The following is a 17841-nucleotide window of genomic DNA, read 5'->3' on the forward strand; positions in this document are numbered from 1 at the left end:
ATAAATTAATATAGTATAACTAGAGCAACTAAATCAATACAACTGATCAACTCTTAACGACTAACGCACAACTCGTGTCAACTAGGGACAACTCACAACTCATGTTAACCAACAACCACCTTTACCGCCAAAGCGTCCCTTCTGAATAGTTTCCATACTCCTACCACATACACGTTTTTATAGTCGTCCATGACCAAATATGATCACATTCTGCTTTCCAGGCAACCGCTTTTCCAAAAGAGCCACAGACCTGTCACTGGGCCCGATAACTCATTTCCCATCCCGTCTGCCGCGTCAGCATTTTCACTTTCTATCTGCACTATGGCTCGTAATGCTTGCAAGTTTATCGAGTTTCACATGATTATTTCACGATACTACGATAATAATAATGGTAGGAATTTAACTTTACTTATAACTTGTTTACATTAAAAATTTTAAAAAATGTTTCACCCCTCATATGTTAAGTTATTATAATTTCGAATTGATTTAAGAAATATAACTAAATAATCAATAGTTATTTGGTTCGCAAGAAATATCCGTGCTTCGTTGCTCAAAGAATTATGCTGTAACGAAAAGAAATTTTATTCTTCTCCAACGAGCTATAGCACGCTTAAACCAAGACGGACTTTAATCCCAACTTTACTCATAAACATTAGCCCCTTCTCGTTTCGCCTCTGCATCCCTTTTAATACATCTATATAAAACAAAAATCGAGGCGATGGAAACAAAAAGATACAACCAGACGATATTGCGCTAGTGGGGAAATTTACGAGTAAATAAACGCCAGTCTTATTTGATGATAAAATTTAATAAAGGTCCACACGGTCAGATATAGACCATGTTCCACAATTAGTTACGAGGCCGGAAATTTATCGAAAACGCTAGAAGAATAAGAAAACTTTGTTTCTGCAATCAGTTTATACCGTAATTCAAGCATTCTGTCATCGAATCAAATTCGACGCTATTGATACCAATCAATAATGTGCTATTGAATTTCCTCATTGCAGTATAGCTGAATAAATAATAGTCCGTAAACTGTCCGCGATCGTTCTGCACACAAACGAAATTGGACACCGCTAAAATTAGTAATTAATAATCGATCTTTGTTCGTTAAAAAATCCCAGACAAGAGTTTAACGAAGAAGTTCACAATAAATAAATACAATGGCTACAATTAATTGCTAGTGTAATAAATTTCGTACGATTTAATAGTACCTGCATATAACTCCAAAAATTGAATATGAATGAAGATGAAATGCAGAACCTGATGAAGAAACTTTTCATTGGAAAACAAGGATATGTGCCAATACCTTTTGCCATTCTAGAAATTTTTATTATTATTTGATTTTTGTTACTTGAAGTAATGTTAGAAGGATTGTAAAATGAACCAGAAAATAATGGAAATTATGGAAATATTCATATGTTTGTGGATATAACTAAAGGAATTGGATCTAAATGATTTGTTTCTCGTTTATTAAACGTTATAATTACTTTCTATATTTGATATATGCACGTACAATTGGCTATTTTGAACTTTCGGGAAATTTCATATTTTTATGAACGTAACCAGAAAAATGGAATCTAAATATCAATACGTTTCGCTAACTAAATACTATAACAAGTATTATACTTTAGATATTTCACATATTTTTGCGAATTATATGCATTCCCTGTATTTTGCTACCATTAGCTTTCTCATAAATAAACGCGTGAATATCAACAATAATCAATTACATAATTAATAATTATTATGTACAATGTTTTATCCAATCGCTGCTTGTTTGCTAATAAGTGCTTAACAGATATTCTCGGGAAAACTTGTCGAAGCCAATCGATAAATGCATCGTCACTCTCGAAATTACTAAACTTTATTGCTGGAAACACGGTTAAGAAGATCAGAAAAAGTGTTGCGTTGAAAAATTGTATCGAATTGCAGGAAGCAATGTCGAGAAACAAAGAGGGGAAGAACAAGTTGTAGAACGAGAAAGACAAATGACGAGAAAATTGTTTTCGAGCCATTGTAATAGCCGCCACGTTATTTTCTAGCTGGCGCTTTATAACGATAAAAGCATCGAAATGGCAAGGAAGCCAAAACGGCCATTATGAAGTGATAAAGAAAAACGTGAAACGCTGAAGAAACACGGGTCAAGAAAACGATTAGATTACTCGAGCTCGGTAGTCGATTAGTCTTCGCGATAGTTTACAGGTTCGCAAGAAACTTTCCAACCTAGCAGAAAAAGTTAACCGGCAATTATCTCGAGTGACTGGCTAAAGAATATAAAGAGCAACGAAGCTTAGACGAGAAAGATCGTAAAATTTTAATTGCTACATTATTAACGACGAGTCGAATTGTATAATATTAAATGAATAAATTATTAAAATTTAAACAAAATTACGGATTAAATTATAAACAGAAACACGCGCGCCAGTTGTCATCGAATGTAGCTTTAATTAAAATTTTTCTTCAACCGTTAATTATAAATATTGCTACAACGTTGAAACAATCGGAAACGACATCAGCTGTAATCCCCTCTCTTTCATCAGAAATAAAATCGTAGAAGAATGAAAGATTAAAGAATTATTCACATTTCGTTCGTCGATCAAAAAAGCGATTACAATCTACGGTTATTCAGTCTTTTGTTCCCGGGATGGACGGGACCAGGTTAAAGCGATTTCACACGGTTGCCTTCGCTTCTAAACGCTTTTTAAATTCTGTAGTTAAAACGAACTTTCTATCGACCATCGTTCTATGATAACATCTTAGCACAACTCGAAGCACGGACGAGAATACTTGCTATAAGTTAGTTAAGAAGGCTGTTGTTCGAATAAGCTCGACGAAAGTATTATATTCGCGAACGAGTGAAAAATGGGAGAAAAATGGTAGGGTCTCAGAGCGAAATAATAAAATTGAAGACAAAACAGGAATGAAAAGCTTGCGCATAGTTTGAAAGAAACAAAGGAGAAAAACTGTTTCGGCGTTGGTGGTGAATATTTTTACGTCCCTTTATTTCAGCTAATAGCCTGTCTCGGCATTTATATCAAAGTTCTCATTCACCTGCCTCTCACGCAGGATCATTACGATTTCTCTTTTATCCTATTCACGCCTCGACTTTCATTGATAGGACTTTCATCAGATCCAGATATTATTAGGAAATCTTCTACATAACTGGATTCGAATTCACTTCTGACGCGAATAAGAATGACTGTAATGAAGTAATGATATTTGCCAATTCATCGTATTCTACCCTTTGCAAATGATATATAAAAATTTCATATTAGAACTACCGATTTTTAGTATGCGAATGGTTTGAAATTAAAGTGATGTAATGAGAACAAATAGATACACGTAATCGTGTCTAGCGTGTCAGATCGCTAATAAATACGCTTCCCTTCGTAAATATTGGTACTTGCCGGTCTCACACAAGGAAACGATTTAGAATATGTAGAAAGAAATTTGTAAAAGTTATTTACATCAAAGTTGCAAATTAGGATTTCCCTATCGTGTTTCCCTAAGTTTTGTGACAGTTGTGGACGGGAGGGTAAGTAAGAAATAAAGTATTAGGTTGTCGAAAACAAAAAAAGACGACAGTTTCTTTCGTTTTATAAGGAAATAATCGATGAACAACATTTTTTGTTTTATATTATTTTATTGAGTTATGTATGATATGTTCCAATAGAACAAAATAAATTATATATAATTCAATAAAATAATATAAAACAAAAAATATTGTGCATCGATTATTTCCTTATAAAACGAAAAAAACTTTTGGGACAACCTAATAATAATTAGTAAAAAACTTCGCTAACGACTAACTTTGCGCTTTACGAACATCGAAAACAGTTCTGGCGAAAAAAAGTGAAAAACATTGAGAATAAATTTTGCCAAAAGCATTTGCATGCTTTCAGTAGTTTGCAAAATCAAAAAATATAAAACTCGTGATTTTTAGTTCTAACGTTAAGAAAAACGAAATACTCTTCGGGATAATAATTTTCCAATATTGCGTGTAATATCTCCTGGGTTTTAAAAAAGATCGCAACTGTAAAAAAGTCGTAATGAAAAGAACGTATGATAATTATAGCCAGCAATAAAAGTAGCAGTTGACAAGATAACAAACCAATAACTACGCTGCAAGCCAGCAATACGAATTGCAATTACACGAGTAATTCAGCAACAATCAGCAAATGGTAAAGAGTCGCGCCGCTATTGGCCTATCAGTGGCCTTATTGGATACTTGTGGATTATATGAGCAGCATTTTAGAGGTCTCGTGATTTCATTTGGAACAACGAGTTTTGACACATCGAAAATCGTGTAATTTTACTGTGTCCAGTAGCTTGAAACGACTGCTGCAAACACGCATCGTTTGCAAATGCATTATCATTGGCCAAAATTCATTTTGTATTCGATGTAATCTCACCAAAGAGATGTCTCAAAGGAAATGAAACAAAACTCTATTATTCTCTATGATAATTACTATAATGAAACGAAAAAGAATGACAAAGAGAGACTAATAATTTTCGTTTGGATTTACATAATTATTTATATTCGTACGATCTATAAGAAGGTCATTTTTATTAAAACAAAAAACCCTACAACATTACGATACAAAATTATAGTGTAATACTATTTCAAAATGATTAAATGTTGTTTTACTCATAGTGGTTATAAGTACTTGCGCATCGTTGTATTTTTAATATTACTTTTAAATATCAATTAATTAGATCTAATTGTAATTATATTAAATTTCGTATCATTTAAGAGTATTTTTACGAGTATTTTTAGAATATTTTATGACTGCGAAACTTTAGTATTATAAGAATGAAATGTATAGCATCTGAAAAAAGACACTTCATTGGAAAATACTTTTGTACTTTTATATTGTTGTATACTTATCTAGATTTAAATAATAAGCACGACATGCTTTATGTAAATAAAAATATCCTGGTTATAAAAATTGTATAAAGATTTTTGTCAAAGATTGTTAAACTGCTGATATTTATACAAATTTGCGTTTTTATATAATTAAAGAAAAATTGAGCTCAAGTAGAAAATTGTTTCGACTATTAAATATCGTAAGGGATAACTATACTTCGCACATTTTTTATGATTTTGTATATTATGTACATTCCATGGATTCTTGTATCTTTAAGCTTCTCAAAAATGCATAAAAATCCGCAATCTAGCGATTGTATTCTAAGGTGTACAACAATTGCAATTTGTTCCTTTGTTAGTTGCCATTTATATGCTCCCGAGTACAATACCTGAGAATGGTAACGGATTTGTAGAACTATCGGGAAACTGCTGAAAGCTTTTGTTTCGAGATATGAGAAAGACTCGAAAGCGATCGAGTGCGTTCGTTTATTTCGCTTTTATTGAGGTCTCTGCAACGGGGCCTGCAATTTCGCGCGGTTTGGGCGCAGCCGGTCCGTTTCAATTAACGATAACGTCATTTAGTCGCTTCACAAAGGGATTTGCAATTTCGAAACAACCTCGGGATGAGACTACCTGTGAAAACGCAAAAACGTTTCGACATAAGAACTAAACTGATTCATTGAAACAATGAAAATAAAATAAAGAAGCGGAAGCATCCAACACTTTCTATAAATTTCATTCACGAGAATTTATACATATAAAAGCTGTTATCTAAAATTTTAATTTTGTTCCCTTCTTGTTCTCTTTCTTAAAATAAGAAGAAAGAGGATTTTGTATCGATTTCTGTTTTTAGAAATCCTTTTTTGCAGAGATTCGTTGTTCTAGCTATTAAATGATTTTACGGTTAAGACACGGGTCTATCGGTTCCATGAACGAGTAGATCAGCCCATTACAACCGTTCTCATTCATCATTTATCTCACCTTTCTCCTTTCACCCTTACTTGAACCTCTCCTGTTCCTCAAGAACGGACAAGGAAAACTTAAAGGCCGAAGAGGAAAAATGAATCTGGAAAGATCGAAGAAAAGTCTACAAAAACCAATCTTGGCGAGCAAAAACAGAAGGGAAAGACAGATAAATGGGAATACGATGGTCAAAGATAGAACTCGAAAAACAGAAGAAAATATCTTCGAAAGAATTGCGAGCTGGTGATTAAATTGTTTATTGAAAAAGTAAAAACTGTTAAAACCTATACAAATCTTATCTACAGAAACTACTGCAAATTAAACAAATATCTAACATCATCAAAGAAGTCGCTCTATCGTGTTTCCATAATTTTAGAGAGATTTTACAAGTTACTAATATTGGCAAATATTTAACATAAGAGTAGCATGTTCGATAACGAAAAAAATAAAATTCTACGAGTGAATTCTCTAAATTAAAAATTAATCGCAAGTGACTCTCCGATTGGAAAGTTATCAAATTGTAAAAACTGTTTGTGCAAACTATCTTTTGTTTCTGAAGGGTTGGAACTTGAAGGCATAAAAAAGTAATTTATAATATACAATCTATTGAAAGATAATTTGTTCGTGGAGATTTAAATCGTTTCAATAAAGAAAAGAAATTTATATACTTGATACCTAACTAACTATGACGATATCAATGACGAGTAAATTATCGCATAAGAAGGTTTCCATTTTTTAAATGAAAATCAAATAATCGCGATATTTAAGCGAAAAGTTAACAGGTATGGAGAAAAATCTGTGCCTGAAAGAAATTGATAAATATATTCGGTCCATTCTATATGGATTTACCAGATGCTAAAACGCAGAAAGTGCCTGGGATAAAATGGCGTGCAACGTTGTGGAGAGAAGCTGAGCTGCTCCCAGCGTAACAGGAGATAACGCAGACTCGTTTCTCGCTACATAAACTCATCTTCCACGGGCGCAACCCGTGGACTGACTACGACTATACAACACCGAACGAAAATCCTGCCGGAGATCGGGCTTGAATCTCACTCGAGCGCGTTCTTTCGTTACTGCTCGCGAAAAATGTCGTGCGCCCATCAAGAGCCGCTCAACCGAAATAAATCGCGGAGACCAGTTAAAAAATGGAACCCGGTCGATCATTCGGATCCATGTCAAAAAACGTAAAAGAAAAATAACACACTAGTAAGAAAAATCGATAATTACATAAAAATTATAAAGAAACCTGGAAACAGAAGAAGAAGAGAATTCTGTTGGCTATTTAAATGTGTGTAAATAAGGAAATTAATATAGGGAATAAATTAGGAAGAGATATAAATAGAGAAAATTAGAAATACCAAATGGAATCCTGTTATTCGTTCAAATTTATATGAATGAAAAAATGAATGGGAGTAAATTGGAAAAAATATAAATAAAAAGAATAAAATGCAACCCTCTCAGTCACTGAAATTCGTATAAAAACGAAGAAGGTAGTAAATGAGGAGTTTGAGAATTATTATGCATAAAAATTGCAAAGCTTATAGAAAATTTTAGAAAATTTTATAATCATGAACTGAGGTAATCTGGACCTGTAATCTTTTACGACGTGAAACTAAAAAAATATTGCACTTAGAATAAATGTCTCAAGATTATTTCGTAACCTCTGAATAAAAATTCTTAATAACTATTTAACCAGCCAATGGAGTGGCCATACGAAAAATTGAGTTTGCAATTCGAGCATATTCAATCTCGTATTTGCATTTTATGCAAATCCAAAGAGAGGCAGAGAGAAATAGGCGTCCGTATAATTGGAAATTTAAAAATCGTGTTGGTGAAATTCCTACAACAGTGAACACAATTTTAAAACGATAAACATTTGTAGATCAATAAACTACGATTCTCGATTTCACAGAAAAATTATTAATTATTTAATGTAGCTTTTCTGTTCTAACAAGAAAACAAAAAGTAATAACAATTTGGATATTGAAAATCTGAGACAAGGACTGGTAGATACTAAGAGCTTACTCGTAGTTTTCCTTCGCGATAATTTTCGTCGGAATACTTGGAGGCAACTTCGAACGCACTTACGAAATTTTAGAAGGAAATCCTTATAGTTATCTCGAAAACTACTCTCATCTGAAGGAAAGTTTAACTTACTTTTATCGCTATGATTCCTCTTAAAATTGTCCTGATAGTGAACAACGAGTAAACACGAGACTTTAATAATTTCAACGAGTCCAATTTCACGTCCTAATTAAATTCATCGTGCGTTATTACGATATCTCTATTAGCGTTCCGCTACGCGAGATATAACGTCGAAATGACCGACATTATGGGTAAATATGCACGTGCACAGAGAAAATTTGCGCGCGTCCTACAAATATTTGCAAATTACCTAGAAATACAAGAAAAATACATCATCCTCTATTGCTTTTATTCTTAGGATAATAGAGACACGTACTATATTTGTACCTGCTATTGTTTTAGAAAATAAAATTTATATAATGGTTTCAAATTACAAATGCAAGAAATATGTGGAAAAGATTAATGTTGGGAAGTTGTTTTATGTTATACGATGAATCGCGGCATAAGTTAGCAACACGTAATTATGACTAGACATTTGTCCCCAAACATATGAGACGGAAACTAATTCTATCCGAGTTACGCTAGACGAATTTGTAGAGCAATGTATATGCATAACTCATGTTCTCGCACATAATGCTTGTTATATGTTTTGCAAAAGCCAAGTAACACAGGGGAATGAGAAAGTTATTCTAAAAATAAAATCACAAAAATATTCTTCTGATATTATTTTAAAAATTTATAAAATATTAAAAATATTTCAGGCAAATATAAAAAGTTCTTGAATACTCTAGTTGTACAAAATTAATGGAATAACGTTTCGAAGAAACTCAGAGAAACTCGAAAATCCAAGTTAGAATTGAATAAGAACGTTATTAATGAGATCGATTGAAAGGTATACTCGATAGTTTTCTTCGAAATACAAAGGGACATTAAAGATAAAAACTTCCGACTTCTTTCAGGTCTCCTTCTTCTCAACCAGCCCGGAACTGTCCAACAAACAACGCTTCGAATACTTCTCGCGTACAATACCGAGCGATCACTATCAAGTAAAAGCAATGGTGGACATCGTAAGGAATATAGGGTGGCGTTACGTATCTATTATATACGAGGAAAGCAATTACGGAATTAAGGTAACGTATGTTTTTCTCCATATTAAACCAGATATTTTACAAGTTGTATATATTAATTAAATTTCTATGTTATTGCTGAAAGTGTAGTGTGATTTTATACTGGTCGGAAGATTTTCGTAAAAAATTTGGGAAAAGGTCATTGGTCTTTTTAAGTCGCTTCTACGAATTCCAAATAGCGATTTCCATTAGATATTAATAAATAATAATAATAATAAGTAATAGTAATAATAAATAAATATCATAAGTATACTCGTTAAACAGCTGTATTTATTTTTCGTTAAATAGCTATGTTCATTTTCGTACATTTTATACAGACCGGCATATATTCATAAACAAGGTTCGTAAAAATTCACTGTTCTCTTTTATATCATTTCTATGAATGGGAAGATAATTTTCGTAGAAACCGCCTTCTAGTGTATCGTTCGTTCCATTTTCATTTTCCAAAAAGTAAGTCACGTGAAGCGGAATATCTATCGTTTTAATGACCGATACATGAATTACGGCGTGAAGATAATTATTGAACTTATACATAACTACAATGAAGATGAGTGATGAATTAACAGGGATATATCGCGTCGATGTGCACAGAGAAAATCAGTGGATACGCGCGAAAAATACGATCTCGCCCCTGTGAAATTTGGTACGAACAGTTGATTGATTCGGCCGGATAAGTGTTCTGAAACAATGCATTCAACCGACAATGCGATCACAGCTGCAGCTATCAACCCCAGAAAATACCCATTTAACCATCACGCATGGCGTATTCATTGTAATTTTTAAATAAATGAATCTCTATGATCAAATTATCGCAACGTACTGTTCACACGAGTCGAATGAATACGACATTATTTCGTCGAATTTTCAGAAACTTGTCATTGTCAATTAGTAGTTGAATATAACAAAAGTATAAATCTGTTCTCTACTTTACGAATTTTATTTTGTTTAAATAGAATTGCCATCGTTCTTCATTTTCCAAGCCATAAACTCCATTACGAATGGTAAATCAGTACATGTATTTTTTTTTTAAATTGTCAAATAATTCTTACACATCCTCAGTTTATATTTTCCGCTGTCTGTCACGTTCCCCATTTTTTTAAATAAAAAGGCAAAGAAGGATGAGATTATATAAAAAATAGGGAGTGCTTTTGATACCGTTAAATTGCAGTTACATTAATTTACATTAAAATCCACGAAACTGCATTCTAGCATCCGTTCAGCCAGAGAACGTGAAAGCTACTCGACCACAATTCACCAAATATTTCACGCCAGACCAGAAACTACAGTGTATCTCATTTGCCTGACATATACGTAATCAAATAACTCCGTGCAAGAGCGCGTTAGTCGTCAGGGTTCTTTCATTTTCTCTGTTTCGGTCGCGGGTTGCCTTGTTTAACGTGACGATCACAAAGGTACAATTCTAGGCTGCAACTTGCCAACGTATGTATTCATTTTTGGACGGTCTCCTCTTTCTTCCGGTCTCATGGCGCGTCACTCATTCCTGTCTGCTCCGCGACTTCCTATTACTGTCGTAACCGCCACTATGCTAATCGAGCGTAATTAAAACCACAGAGGACTGAGTTATTTTTGGGAATTATTCTTAGCAGTGAACGTCATGGAGAGGAATTTACTGAAATTTTCCTTCACGCTAGTCGTGCGTGAACTAAAACCGCGTGACGATATGATAGATACTATATGTGTTAGTCTTTGTATATACGACAGATAATAATTTTTAAGTCAATAGATATTTTATTTCATGTTTAATATCTTCTTATCGATATCAATACTTTTTCGTTCGTTCTTTATTTATTTCAATTCCTTATCTCGTGTAATTACTGCTTAAGAAAATGTCCTAAGAAAATGCGAATGAACTTATCATTCCCCCTAATAGTTCTAATTTTTAGAGAAAAGATTCTTTAACGATTCCTTAATTGTGAATTTTATTTCCTTTGTCTTTTATATTACTGGCATAAATTTACATGTAACATTGTTGATTTTCAAATTTAAAACTAATTTCACTGATTCGGCACAGTCTCGTTCCACGTAGATATTCCGTATCGAATAAATTTCATGTCAGATAATTATATTCCTCCATTTATCTTAATTTTGTACCTCCATTTATAAATCGTCTATTCCAATTTTAATTTCACTGGAAAGGACGGTAACGTATGAAGGAGAAAAAGACGATAACGACATTTTAATTGCAATTGTGCAACGAAGATATCGGAACAACGAGGAATAGGAAAGAGATACGAAGATAAAATTCGCTACGTTTTCACGAAACAATGTAGAAGAAGAATACGTTTGTAACATGCATGCATAATATTCGGAATTAATTCGTTGAACGAAAGAAAACAATTGAAGAAAGGGTAGAGAGAGAGAGAGAGAGAGAGAGAGAGAGGAGAACAGATGAAAAATGAACATATCGCGTGCAAAATCTTGAACATTCGCCTGTTAATAATACGATCACGAAACGAGTAGCGTGCGTGCATAAAACAAATCGGCTTTACATCTCATTAGAGTACCACAACAACGAAATTAATAGGCGAGCGTAGTGTAAATATATGCATGTAAATAAACGATTTCATATCGATATACATCGGCAACTGAAACGAACTGTACATGTTGCAATATCGATGTTAATGGACTCGTTCGACATCGAACTCCGCGATAATTGGTATCTCCAATTCTTTTAGCTTAAAAGAGAAAAAAGATCTAACCAAAAAAGAGAGGTACCACTCTGATAATAATAGTTTAATGGGATTGTAAAAAGAAATAAGAGAATGGCAGAAGGGTTTTAACGAGAAATATACGAGCGAGAGATTAGGAAAAACGAGAAATAATAAGCCACTGAGTAATCGGGATAATTCAGCAAAAAGTGAGAATAATAACAGTAATAAACATTGATTTTGGAAGTAAACCCTCGCTGGATTAATTATATTAATTGTACAATATTCTCAATGGAGAGAAAAGATTTCTAAAGAGGATAAAATACGTTTAGCGTCTGTAACTGAAAGAAATGGAAGAATGAAATTTCCTGAGGGTAAAGCTAGAATTGAAAGTTACGTTTGATACAGTGGAAGCGAGTAGTTGGATATGTCAACCATGTGATATTACATCAGACACATGATATATAACATGCAACGTACGCTACCTACCAGACCTCCATCTAAAGTTTTAAGAAATTTTGTGACAAGTTTTGCAGATTGAAATGCTGAAACTTTTATAAAGAAGATTTATTTCTGGAATGTTAAATTTCGAAGAAAACTTACGTTTGGATAGATATGAAGAATCATAGGAAGATATTTAACCGTTTAATGTGCAGTGATGGATAAAAGAAAGTTCACCTGCTAAGTGAAAAGCGAACTATAATTTTACAAAATTATGGAATTATATTTGACAAGGGCAATTAATCAATGTTATATACAGGGTTTGAGAATCACTGTACATCCATCTTCTGGCGCTTAGAGAAGTTTCCCAAGCTTCAGAGATATTTTACTAGCTTCTTAGATATTATAATATTAAATAACAGACGAAGTGTCATACCTTTTTTATTCTCCATCTTCGTTTTATTTTGATTCAGAGAAGCGTCCCTTAAATATTCTACCATCTGTTGCAGAACATCCTGTATATTCCAGTTACCGTAACGTAGTAAAAAGTGTCGAATACAAGTTATAACGATAATATTCATATACACAAGTATTAATATTAAACTTCCATTTGTCCATTTAGCATTATGTATACCTACAATATCGATTTTCCTGATTTGGAACATTCGGCTACCTCTAATTTAATTGTTCATTTATCGTTCTGTTGACACAGGTACACCAACAATTATCGAACTTTGAAATCTCTCTGTTCGTGTACGTTCCCTATCAAACTAAATATCTGCTACAATTATCTTTGAAACGACATCAAACGATAATGCTAAAAAAACAGGACAGACTTACCTTGGAAAAGGAAAGAACATACATAATCCTGAAACAATCTCTAAAAAAATGAAAGAAAATATTTAAAAGCTCTAGATTCGATCTCCTCTTTCTTTCATATCCAACATGTATATTTCGAAATTATAATTCAAGTGCAATTAATTATAGAACTAATGAGCTCGACGTACTTTAAATCGGCATGACATTCCACTAGCTAGCTGCACAGTTGGGAAATCGTGGTCGAATAAATTCTTCGTGTTAAGCGCGAGTGAATGAACGAACGCAATTAGAATGGTACCGTCCAACCGACCGAGGTTACATTACAGTCCGTTAAATACTTCATCCTAGGCACGTTAAATCGCGTGCATATAGTCAATCCCGCGACATTTTGCACAGCGCGAATAGACGGAAAAACGAGGAAGGGAGCAGACGTACGATAGAGAAAACAGGCACACACCTAATTACGTTCTTCTCGAAATACGTAGCTACATAATAAACGACCTTACATGGCCCACATTACCCTCACGCCAGCCGATGGGACAGATGCAGTTTTCTGCGCGTAAAAAATTCCTTCGAATAGATGATAAGCCTTGTCTTACTTATTCGTATCGAAAAAAACTCGGATTCGCGTGAATGTCGACCGATATTTGTCCGTTAATGTTATTAAAAGTTAATTGCGCCACTGAAAAATTACACCGATCGACTTCATAAATTGAAATGTAGAAAAATTTTCTGAATTTTATATGGACAAAGGAGATTCTTTTAAATTGACAGGAAGACTATCGATGTTATTTCGAGAAAGATACCTGAGATCGATAAATATATCGCCGAATCGTGTATTTAATTATACATTAACGTTACTATTATACGCAAGGTTACTATGGTTAAGTCCTTTGATTTTGATTATATAAATTTACAACTTGCTAATTCCATAAGAACGTAGAACGTACTGCATCCAGTTAATAATTTCCCAATTAATTTATACATTTTCGCAACAGTTCTGAATATTGAACCGTATGGATTCTCATGAACAATAGGCATATAGTGGTTCGAGAAAATATTTGAACATTTATTTAATTCCGTATTCCATCTTCTGGAATTTCATTTTTCTGAGCAGCATATACGTTCTATAACACAATATTCGGCCCAATTTTCTTGCTTCAATTTCCATTGAAAGTCTCTGGTATAAAAGTAGCTCTAACGTCACGAAATTGCTGTACAGGTATACGCTGTTTAAAATAATAGGACAATTACTAAATGAAACTCCATACTGATACTGATCTTATCCTAAATCATATGAAACTCTATTCGAAATAATTCAATAAATAGCTGAACAACCTTGACTTTAAAAATTTAAGGCTAACGGTCAAATGCTTGTGGTTAATGAGATCTAGTCTCGAATCTTTAAGAGTAAGTAGCCACGAACTTGGAATTTCCAAAGTCAGGAAACGTTATCATCGAAAATTTAAGATGGGAGAATTTTTAACACACGAACTCAAGCTTGAGAAGATTTAACGTCAAAATTAAAAATTTAAGGACTCTACTCTTTTAAAGAACCACAGAAGCTGCGGATTTAAAAAGCTTGTCTCTAGTCGAAGTTAAAAACTCGAATCTCCAAATTTTCAAAGTCGAGAAGCTTCAATCTCGAAAGCACAGTTCTCAAAAGCTGGAGAGCTTAGATAAATAGATAAATTGGAAAGCGTAGATCTTTGAGGCTCGAGGTTCGAAAGCGTCGCTTTAAATTTTCAGAAATATTGATCTAGGCATGTTCAGATCAAAAAGCTTTGACATCTCTTATCTCGCGAATTCTCAAGCTTAAAACGACTCGAAGTCGATAATGCGCTGATCTATCTAAGCTCTGAAATCTTGATATCGCCGGTAAGTGCTACCATGTCGCAAAAAAAGATTGATGGCCGTGGTATCTCGAAGGTATTCTAATTACCATTTATGTGTCGCGTGAAAGCACGATCTTATGTCAAGATGAATATAAACTCGTATCGCGGAGAAAAAGTATAATAAAGCGACGAAAAAGTATAATAAAGCGACGAAAGCGACGACAATCGTTCATTAAACGATGGTCTAGTGGATACGGATATCTTACAAAAATGTCACAGTCAATAAACAATATCACGATACGGTGGAATTTCGAGATTGATAAATATTCACTCAGACACGGTTGAAAGGATAACCTTTTCTTGTTTCGATAACCATCTCACGTTTATCCCTCTTCTTCGTTCAAAGCGTGGTATAATAACCAGATGTCTGTAATGGTATAAAATTGACTTTCACGTGCACGATAAAATCGAATTTTCACGCGATCCAAAGCGAAGGGAAGCTAGGTATTCCATGAGATGTACTGATTGAAAACGATGAAAGGGACGTGAATACAGGGCGTGATCGTGGCACGATAATGCTTGCATGTTTCGAGTTAGATCTCGATAGATTGCGACAGATTACTCTATGTACTTACAACATAGATTTAATTTGTTTTTAAAATAAAATCAGGTATATCTCGGAACGTACTTCTGTCCACTTCAAACTCTTTCATACATGTACATGGTACATGCAGCAAATAAAACATTAAAGTAGTCAGACTGGTAATTTACATCATTTGCCTCCTCAAGTAAAATACAGAATTTTAGAGTCAATATTAGAAATATTACATAGTTTCTTCATTATTTTCTTTTTTTTTTTTTTTTTTTTCGGTGGATCGTCTCATGTTGTGCGTTGTACGTTGTACGTTGTCACGTCGTACATACCCGTGACAGCCAAATTGTAGTACATTCTGTCAACTTCGCTTGTAATTTATCGCGACTCATCACGTACCCACTTCACCACTACAGAACAATGGACAGGTGTATGGCCAGCGGAACGCCATTGACCTAGATATTGATTCATCAATGACATATGCACGTTCTTTCTCCTTCCTACACAAGCACGTATATGTTACTGAATGCATTTTATTCTTGAGGATTTAAGATACACCCTTCATTACCGTACGTTACACTCTATATATATACAAGACAGTATTTTCAATTGATGTACATGTGTACATACAAGAAGAACAAAACCAAAGATATTAAATATTCTTTTCTCTTTTTTCTTCCTTGACCTAAATTCTATCTCTTTCCGTGACACTCTTACAATAATTCGAACGAGATTAGAAAAATTAAATACTATTCTCTGCAAAGTATTGAATACGAGAACGCAATATTATTTATCTTCTTTTTCTCCTTCCTTTTCTTCTTCTTCTTTTTCTCCTTTACCATCTCGTTTTTTCCTTTCACTCTTCCTCTTCCTTCTTCTCTTTTTCTTTTCTAAGCGTCTTTCCAGCAATGTCCTCAGCTCCATTGAAATCGAAAAATTTAAATACCATCTTCTCTACAAAGTATAACAAAGATGATACTATATAATAACGCAACGGCATTTATCGTCTTCTTCTCCTACCACTTCTTTTTCTTGTTCTTCCTTTCTCGGACTAAAACTATTTCTTGCAAAACATTCTCGTTTGACCAAAGTTCAAGAAATCAAATACCATCCCCTGGAAGATACCGAGGAGAAGAATACAATGCTGTCATGTTCTTCTTTCCCTTCTTCTCTCTTCTTCCTACCTCCATTCTACAGCTGCGTCTGTTTTCTCGATTCATTCTACGTTAAAATTGTTACTTTAGCTTTCCCGGATTCTACCTACCTTCTCTTCTACAATTAGTGATAACTATCTCACTCCTCATCCCACTCAAATTCACTCCTCTTTCCATAAAAGAAGAACGACAGAACTATTTATCAAAATTTCCATCTAATACCATCATCTAGAAACAGCCATTCATCATCATTGTCTTTTCGTACATGTGGCTGCTCTCTCGAAGTTTCGTGCACTTGCATTTCCTATGAAACACTTGCACGTTTTTATGTTCCATTTTATCGGCCGTAATGTTCTGCGTGATATTATGCAATTCCTATTGTGCATATCTCGCAAAAATGGAATTAACGACTTCCCATTCGTAAATGGGAAATTTACTTGCCAATGGTAAATTGGCCACTCGTTCAAAACTCCAACACTTGCTAATATTTCTGATAATTTACCATCTGTGTAACAGCTACATGAAAATAACGTGATTCATAAAACTTGTACAGCTTCACGTGTTATATTAAGACGTTCGAACGAGCAATTACGGTAACAGCTTTGGCAAGTCACGGTCCTGCAATAACATATCTCATTAATCTCCTTGTAACCGATATGACGGTTCTCTCATAAGTATAATATGGTCCTAAATCGATGCGGAAGGAAACAGGTCAGACTGTGAAATCGTCGACGAATTATCGGAACTTCTTCTTTCTTCCTTCCTTTTCGCTGTGATTTGAGAAAATTGCTTGCTCGTAAAAATAGGGAAGAAGCGTAAAATGCTGTTACGTTTCGAGGAGAAGAAAATGGGAAGATGGATCATGCAGACAGCAGAGCGACGAGCTACGTTAGTCTAATAATTCTCTTGAATCTTTAACGATACCCTCCGGTGATTTCTGCATTCTCGTTACTCGCTGCTGCCAAGCTTGAATTATTCTCGCTGCACGATGCATGGAAATACGACATTTTCCCCCTTTTTTTTTTCCTGGTCTCCGCTGCGACACATTTACGCTGCATACTTTATTTCAATATAATGCTTATTCTTGCGTGGTTGCGGTACGCGCGTGTGCATTTTCATTATCGTTAGAAACTGATTCGACCGAGCGAAGAAAAATGAACGTTGTAAATTACCGTTCCACGTGTTTGTTCTCTTTTTTATCTCCCTAATCCTGTCGTAAGTTCTCGCGAAAATGTATTCGATGATTCCGGGGATATAGGAAGTTTTATAATTCGTGGACAACCAAA

At 34.1% G+C, this 17841-nt stretch overlaps 1 protein-coding gene and 1 long non-coding RNA gene across 2 annotated transcripts in view; one reads left to right on the forward strand and one right to left on the reverse strand.

Annotated features, from left to right (window-relative positions):
- Positions 1-17841, forward strand: part of Glurb (metabotropic glutamate receptor B) — a 306906-nt gene that overhangs the window by 271200 nt on the left and 17865 nt on the right. Inside the window, exon 4 of the mRNA XM_072011854.1 lies at positions 8878-9048. Within this exon, the coding sequence (XP_071867955.1) occupies positions 8878-9048 (171 nt within the window). The remainder of the gene's footprint in view (positions 1-8877; positions 9049-17841) is intronic.
- LOC139991614 (uncharacterized) lies at positions 15650-17700 on the reverse strand. Its single transcript, XR_011800884.1, has 2 exons — positions 16422-17700; positions 15650-16355 (listed from the first exon to the last, which is right to left on the reverse strand). It is a non-coding gene; the product is annotated as an uncharacterized lncRNA (long non-coding RNA).

Source organism: Bombus fervidus, chromosome 10, assembly GCF_041682495.2.
Source record: "Bombus fervidus isolate BK054 chromosome 10, iyBomFerv1, whole genome shotgun sequence".
Classification (NCBI taxonomy): domain Eukaryota; kingdom Metazoa; phylum Arthropoda; class Insecta; order Hymenoptera; family Apidae; genus Bombus; species Bombus fervidus.